This window comes from Hypomesus nipponensis, chromosome 15, assembly GCF_054491055.1.
Source record: "Hypomesus nipponensis isolate SF chromosome 15, ASM5449105v1, whole genome shotgun sequence".
Taxonomy (NCBI): domain Eukaryota; kingdom Metazoa; phylum Chordata; class Actinopteri; order Osmeriformes; family Osmeridae; genus Hypomesus; species Hypomesus nipponensis.
In genome coordinates this window covers 16,597,501-16,604,900 of record NC_140375.1, presented here as the reverse complement: position 1 = coordinate 16,604,900, position 7,400 = coordinate 16,597,501, and the positions used below count along the sequence as shown (strand labels likewise).

General features: G+C 52.7%; 1 protein-coding gene across 1 annotated transcript in view; it reads right to left on the bottom strand.

The window, feature by feature from the left end:
• Positions 1 to 563: 563 nt before the first annotated feature.
• The window catches only part of chrd (chordin), an 18,352-nt gene continuing 11,515 nt past the window's right edge, over positions 564 to 7,400 (bottom strand). The window contains exons 11-21 of the mRNA XM_084674054.1: positions 5,805 to 5,911; positions 5,207 to 5,486; positions 3,653 to 3,894; positions 3,122 to 3,235; positions 2,506 to 2,697; positions 2,166 to 2,259; positions 1,935 to 1,991; positions 1,563 to 1,666; positions 1,192 to 1,449; positions 814 to 907; positions 564 to 671 (exon numbers count right to left, since the gene is read on the bottom strand). Of these exons, the coding sequence (XP_084530180.1) occupies positions 610 to 671; positions 814 to 907; positions 1,192 to 1,449; positions 1,563 to 1,666; positions 1,935 to 1,991; positions 2,166 to 2,259; positions 2,506 to 2,697; positions 3,122 to 3,235; positions 3,653 to 3,894; positions 5,207 to 5,486; positions 5,805 to 5,911 (1,604 nt within the window). The 3' untranslated portion in view covers positions 564 to 609. The remainder of the gene's footprint in view (positions 672 to 813; positions 908 to 1,191; positions 1,450 to 1,562; positions 1,667 to 1,934; positions 1,992 to 2,165; positions 2,260 to 2,505; positions 2,698 to 3,121; positions 3,236 to 3,652; positions 3,895 to 5,206; positions 5,487 to 5,804; positions 5,912 to 7,400) is intronic.

The window sequence follows — 7,400 nt, the reverse complement described above, 5'->3', positions numbered from 1 at the left end:
GCAACCACTTGTGTGTAAAGAGGGATTGGAGAGACGAAAGTGAAAGAAGAGTTCATTTTTGAAGGGTTGAGCAATGTAGATTAAGGTAAAGAATGAGACGCAAAGCTCAAATTCAAAGTTTGAAGCAAGGAACAAGAGACAGGGAGCAGGCACCAAAAGTTAATACGGTTCGATCTTTTTCATCCCCGAACACCTTCTATCCTCCGTTCTGTCAGAGAGTTGCAACAGACAGTCTTGTCTGTTACAACCCAGAGGCTGACTGTAGGGGGTGTGTGGGGGTGGCACTGGGGGGCTAGCGGTGAGGGGCTGTGTGGGGGTGTGTGGGGGTGTGTGGGGGTGGCACTGGGGGGCTAGCGGTGAGGGGCTGTGTGGGGGTGTGTGGGGGTGGCACTGGGGGGCTAGCGGTGAGGGGCTGTGTAGGGGTGTGGGGGTGGCACTGGGGGGCTAGCGGTGAGGGGCTGTGTGGGGGTGTGTGGGGGTGGCACTGGGGGCTAGCGGTGAGGGGCTGTGTGGGGGTGGGGTGGTGGGGGCAGTTGGGGCTTGGGTGCTTGCTGACCCAGTGTGCAGGTCTGGATCGGCCCAGAGGGGGGTCACTGGGGAGGGGGGGGCTCAGTGTCTCCAGCTTTTCTTCTTGTCTGCGACTTTAATCATCTCCTCTTCTTCTTTGGAGTCTGTAGGACAGGAGGCATGTTTAGACAACCCGGAACAAGGATGTTTTTGGTGTGTGTGTGTTTGTGTGTGTTTGTGTGTTTGTGTGTTTGTGTGTGTGTGTGTGTTTGTGTGTGTGTGTTTGTGTGTGTGTGTGTTTCTCACCTTGGCACTCAGGGCAGCACTTGCCCTCCCTGCGGGTGATGTTGCTGCAGGTCAGAACTGGACACTGTTTCCTCTGACACTTAGTCACACCATGCTGGAGAGAGAGAGAGGGGGAGATAGAGAGAGGAAGAGGAGAGAGGGTGAGAAAAATAGGAGAGAGGAACGTCAGGAATGCATCTCCCATTGTCGTAAAACCACGCTTCTCAACTCCAAATCCCAGAATTCCCCCCTACTGAAACTGGAATGCTGTCCCACACTGAGATTTACCTCAGGGTGACCAAAACCAAACAAAATGTACTGCCTCACGCACCCACGCATCAACCCTGACACTGATTGGCAGAATCCTTAACTACCCCACTTCTAATAGGCTGTACTCACATCACACCAGCAGGTGATGCACTTCATCTCTCCCACCAAGGGCACGCGGGGGTGCCAGTTGTCGCTGTTCTGGTAGAAGGTTTTGCCGAACTTGCAGTGTGGCGTCCCGTCGGCCTGCATGGTGTCGGCGTGCTCCAGGGCAGGGCCCTCTTCCTCAGGACACTCCTTACAGCAGTCAGAGGGGCTGCGGCGCACCGGCCGGCTGCACGCCAGCGCCGGGCACGTGACCTTCTGGCAGTGCACCTCGCCTGTCGCCCCCTGCAGGCAGGGAGGAGACACAGCAGGTTGTGAGTGGGACATCAGGAGAGAGTTTTCTCAGTAGGCTTTGCCCGGAAAGCTTCTCAGTTGATTCACAAGTGATGGAGACCAACCTTGCAGGTGCAGATGGCACACTTGATGAAGCCAAACGGAGGGACAAACGGGTGCCATGTTGTCCCTGGAGCATGCATCTTCTGGTCGCCTTCAAAATAACAACCTGAGAGAGAGAAAGAAAGGGGGGGGGGGCGAGAGGGGGGTTGAGAGAGAGAGGACGGTATTATGTTAGCAGTGAGATTGTTACTTTGTTATAACCTTCAGGAGCCTTCACACACACAGAAAGAGAGGGAGAGAGAGATGGAGAAAGCGTGAAATGACAGAGTGACATGAGAAAAAAGGAATGAGAACCTTTCTGGCAGGGAGAGATAGTGTAACAAGAAGAAAGTAAAAGAAGTACAGAGAGAGTTAGAGAGGGCGAGAGATGGTACCTTCCGGATGCTCATCCAGCCGCTCAGGAGCTTTCATGTCCTTGGGCTCCTTCCTCTCTGCACAGGAAGAAGGAAATGGACACATAAAAAAGTATTACTTTTACTTTAGAACTTTATGACCGCTGTGGGCTGCACTTGAAGGCCCAAAATAGGAAACATAGGTACACACACAAACATGAAGCAAAACCCCCACACACACACATACACACGCGCTAGTCATGACACACTTACCGTCACACATGGGGCAACACTTGCCCTCTGGCTGGATGGTGCGTGTGCAGGTCAGCGGCGGACAGATGACTGGGTCACAGATCACCGTGCGCTTCTGCAGAGAGCAGAGGAGGGTAAAGGGAGGAGGGGGAGAGGTGTACAAGAGAAACAAAACCACAGAGAAACGTTTTTATCAAAGCTAGCTTTGCAAGCTTAACTAAGCAAGCTTTTTTTTTTTTTATCAAAGCTACTCAAAGCTGTGGACACTAATACTCCAAATAGTCTGTGTGTGTGTACTGTGTGTGTGTACTGCAGGCAGTACAGCACGCTGTGGAGCCGCCCTGGTGGCCTTGTGTAGTACCTGGCAGCTGCAGGTGAAGCAGTTGTTGTAGTTGGGTGTCCAGTGGGAGCCATGGGCGTGGTGTTGCCCCTCGAAGAAGCAGGTGTGCGGGTCTTTCTTTAGCTCCTCCGGGTCACTCACAAACAGGTCATCAAACTCCGCCTCCTCCACCTCCCCTCTCGTCCCAAACTCACAGTGATTGGGCACGTGGACCTGAGGAGACGAGAGGATAGGCAAATGGGAGCGAGAGAAAGAGAAACACGAGAGGCATGTTGATGGATGAAGAGGAGAAGCAGTGGAGAGTGAGGAAGAAATATGGAAAAAAGAGAGAAGAAGAGAGAGAGAGAGAGAGAGAGAGAGAGAGAGAGAGAGAGAGAGAGAGAGAGAGAGAGGGGTTACAGTTTACAACGGTTGCAAAACGTAACAAAATGGTTCTATAACAGTTTGTAGACTGGTTGTCTCATGGTGGAACGTTGGTTGTATAACGGTTTGTTAAGCAGTTGTGTCACGGTTGAAGGTGGGCTGTATAAGGGATGTAAGAGGTTGTGTCACGGTTGAAGGTGGGCTGTATAAAGGATGTAAGAGGTTGTGTCATGGTAGTGTGATAGTTGTAGAGAGTGTGTATGTGTGTACTCACCCGGCCGCGCACCTCTCCTCTGGGGTTGACCTTGGTGCTGACCTGGATGAAGGCCGTTCCTCTGTCCAGGTGACGGAGCAGGTCCAAACTGATGTCTTTCAGCACTCCCTGAGCCTGGAGACAGTGAAGAGAACCTCCGTTTCTCTGTGTGTTTTAGCTTGGTTCTGAATGTGTGCATGTTTCTCTATGTGTGTGTGTTTCACTGTGTGTGTGTGTGTGTGTGTTTCACTATGTGTGTGTGTTTCACTGTGTGTGTGTGTGTGTGTGTTTCACTATGTGTGTGTGTTTCACTATGTGTGTGTGTTTCACTATGTGTGTGTGTTTCACTGTGTGTGTGTGTTTCACTATGTGTGTTTCACTGTGTGTGTGTGTTTATCTCTCTGTGTGTGTTTCACTATGTGTGTGTGTTTCACTATGTGTGTGTGTGTGTTTATCTCTCTGTGTGTGTTTCACTATGTGTGTGTGTTTCACTATGTGTGTGTGTTTCACTGTGTGTGTGTGTTTCGGTGTGTGAGCATCAGGAGATCGTACCTGTGAGCCATAGAACCCGGTGAGCAGCCTCTTGTGATTGGTGGCTGTCTCGTCCAGCTCCCCGATCTCAGCCAATCCGTGAAGGTGAGCGCTGACGGTGAGGTCATCGCTCTTGCTGAGGCCCGCCACCATGATCTCGTAGTGGAGGTGGCAGCGCTCGTCCACAGACACCCAGGCGTGGCCCCCGGCACTGGAGCGCACAGGGGGCGACGCAAACTGCCCCGCCAGAGGGGTGGGCAGATCTGGGGGAGAAGGAGGCAGACAGTTGGTGAGTTAAACATCGGTCGAGGGGAGAGAGAGGGGAGAGAGAGGGGAGAGAGAGGGGAGAGAGAGGGGAGAGAGAGGGAGAGAGGGAGAGAGAGGGAGAGAGAGGGGAGAGAGAGGGGAGAGAGAGGGAGAGAGGGAGAGAGAGGGAGAGAGAGGGGAGAGAGAGGGGAGAGAGAGGGGAGAGAGACTACTGTAGATGTTCGGGTCACGGTGGAGGGTGGGAGAGTTCACACTCTAACCCAAATGTGTCTTTTGTTCTCTCTCTCCATTCCCTTCAGTCTGTTCTTCCCTCTCTGGGTAAGTTTCTCATCCCTCAGTCTCTCCTCTGTGGTCTCTCCCCTCAGTCTCTCCTCTGTGGTCTCTCCCCTCAGTCTCTCCTCTGTGGTCTCTCCCCTCAGTCTCTCCTCTGTGGTCTCTCCCTCATTCTCTCCTCTGTGGTCTCTCCCCTCAGTCTCTCCTCTGTGGTCTCTCCCTCAGTCTCTCCTCTCTGGGTATGTTTCTCATCCCTCATTCTCTCCTCTGTGGTCTCTCCCTCAGTCTCTCCTCTGTGGTCTCTCCCTCAGTCTCTCCTCTCTGGGTATGTTTCTCATCCCTCATTCTCTCCTCTGTGGTCTCTCCCTCAGTCTCTCCTCTGTGGTCTCTCCCTCAGTCTCTCCTCTCTGGGTATGTTTCTCATCCCTCATTCTCTCCTCTGTGGTCTCTCCCTCAGTCTCTCCTCTCTGGGTATGTTTTTCATCCCTCATTCTCTCCTCTGTGGTCTCTCCCTCAGTCTCTCCTCTCTGGGTATGTTTCTCATCCCTCATTCTCTCCTCTGTGGTCTCTCCCCTCATTCTCTCCTCTGTGGTCTCTCCCCTCAGTCTCTCCTCTGTGGTCTCTCCCCTCAGTCTCTCCTCTGTGGTCTCTCCCCTCAGTCTCTCCTCTCTGGGTATGTTTCTCATCCCTCATTCTCTCCTCTGTGGTCTCTCCCTCAGTCTCTCCTCTGTGGTCTCTCCCCTCAGTCTCTCCTCTGTGGTCTCTCCCCTCAGTCTCTCCTCTCTGGTCTCTCCCCTCAGTCTCTCCTCTCGGGTCTCTCCCCTCAGTCTCTCCTCTCTGGGTATGTTTCTCATCCCTCATTCTCTGCTCTCTGGTCTCTCCCTCATTCTCTCCTCTCCTCTCTGGTCCCCCCCTCACTCTCTCCTCTCGGGTCTCTCCCCTCATTCTCTCCTCTCTGGTCTCCCCCTTATTCTCTCCTCTCCTCTCTGGTCTATCCCTCCCTCTCTCCCCCGAGTCTCCTCCCGTGGGACTGACCGTGCCGCGGTGCCTCCAGGCCGCTGTAGAGCAGCGTGCGGATCTGCCCACGCAGCTCGCCCTCCTGGGCGTGCACGGTGGCCACGTTGATGAACAGCTCGTTCTGGAGCAGCATGTGGATGTGGCGCGCCTCCAGACGGCTCCAGCTGCCCACCGCCCGGCCGCTCCAGCCCTCGTACTCCGGCGTCAGGTCGTACAGGACGGAGCGCTTGTTGCGGCGGCGGGGTTTCAGCTCGATGGTGATGCCCACGACGTCGCTGGTTATCCCCACGACCTGGACCTGGGGAGAGAGGGGGAAGGGAAGGAGGGAAGGAGGGAAGGAGGGAAGGAGGGAAGGAGGGAAGGAGGGAGAGGGGAAGGGGAGGGAGGGGGAGAGGGAAGGAGGGACGGAGGGGGAGAGGGAGGGGGGAGAGAGGGAGAAAGAGAAGAGTCTGTTTGGTTCGGTTTCCATCAAGTTTAACAATCTAATGCTGCTCCCTTTTGTTTGGTTCACCCGAGATGAAATCATCCTCAGTTAAAAGCCAACTAAAGGAACCCAGTTCAGTTTCAGCTGACCATGGCTGTCCAAGCTAACAGAGTACACTTGTACACTTCCTACCTGGTAATCCAAGGTACCGTTGTCATGGAGATGGAAGACCGCTGACCCCACTCCGCCTGTGGCCCCGGGAGTCAGTGCATCACCACTCGACATGACACTCTGAATGGCTGGAGGGAGAGAGACACAGGGAGAGAGAGAGAGAGAGAGAGAGAGAGAGAGAGAGAGAGAGAGAGAGAGAGAGAGAGAGAGAGAGAGAGAGAGAGAGAGAGAGAGAGAGAGAGAGAGAGAGAGAGAGAGAGAGAGAGAGAGAGAGAGAGAGAGAGAGAGAGAGAGAGAGAGAGAGAGAGAGAGAGAGAGAGAGAGAGAGAGAGAGGGAGAGAGAGAGAGAGAGAGAGAGAGAGAGAGAGATAAAAAATATGAATATGAAGTCTACTCTTTGCATGTGAGATGAGGCAATGCTCCCTGTTTGTCTTGTTATAATTCACCACTCTGCTTTGGAACGGGGTAGGCAAATGAGCCAGATTACATTCTCTCACGTTTCTTTCTCTCACACACTCACACAGTTGCACAGTCACACACACACACAGTCACACACACAGTCACACACACACAGTCACACACACAGTCACACACACACTCACACACAGTCACACACAGGCGATGTCATCCTTTTTACTGCAGTAGTAAGTCACCCCAGTGTTGGATTGCACTACCTCCGCTATCCATGCCTAGGGGGCTTAAGTTGAGTGTGTGTGCGTGTGTGATGGGGGGGATGTTGGAAGCAGTTATGTGGGAATAGAAAGGTCCAACACAGAAGATCTTGGTCCAAGTTCTGATCCCCTAAAACACACACACACCCTAACCCAAGGTTAAGCATTTCAATGATGTAACCCTTGAACACGAAGTGCTTCGAAGGCACAGAGGGAGAGACAAATAAGGGATGAGAAGAGAGAATGAGAGGAGAGACCAGCTCAGAGAGTAGAGAATGAGAGGAGAGACCAGCTCAGAGAGTAGAGAATGAGAGGAGAGACCAGCTCAGAGAGTAGAGAATGAAAGAGAGACCAGCTCAGAGAGTAGAGAATGAGAGGAGAGACCAGCTCAGAGAGTAGAGAATGAGAGGAGAAACCAGCTCAGAGAGTAGAGAATGAGAGGAGAGACCAGCTCAGAGAGTAGAGAATGAGAGGAGAAACCAGCTCTGAGAGTAGAGAATGAGAGGAGAGACCAGCTCAGAGAGTAGAGAATGAAAGAGAGACCAGCTCAGAGAGTGGAGAATGAAAGAGAGACGTACCCAGAGAGGGAAGAACAGACTGAAGACAATGGAAAGAGAGAACAAAAGAGGACACATTTGGCTCCAACTGGCAGAGGAGCGAGAAAAGCAAGCAAGTAGAGAGGGGCAGAGGAACAGAAAAGAACTGATCGAGAGATGTTTGAGGAATGTCAAAGAGAGAAAAGGAGGTTAAAAAAGAGGGGGAAAGAGGGAAAAAGTGTGTGTTGGGTTTGAATTCTTCACACATAACGTCACGCTGTTAATCACAGCACTGGAACACCATGGTAAAGAGTCAGGTCCAGCAGACTGTGACCTTGGCAGAGCCAAAGTGTGTGTGTGTGTGTGTGGGTGTGAGAGAGAGAGAGAGAAAGAGAACACGAGTGTGTGAT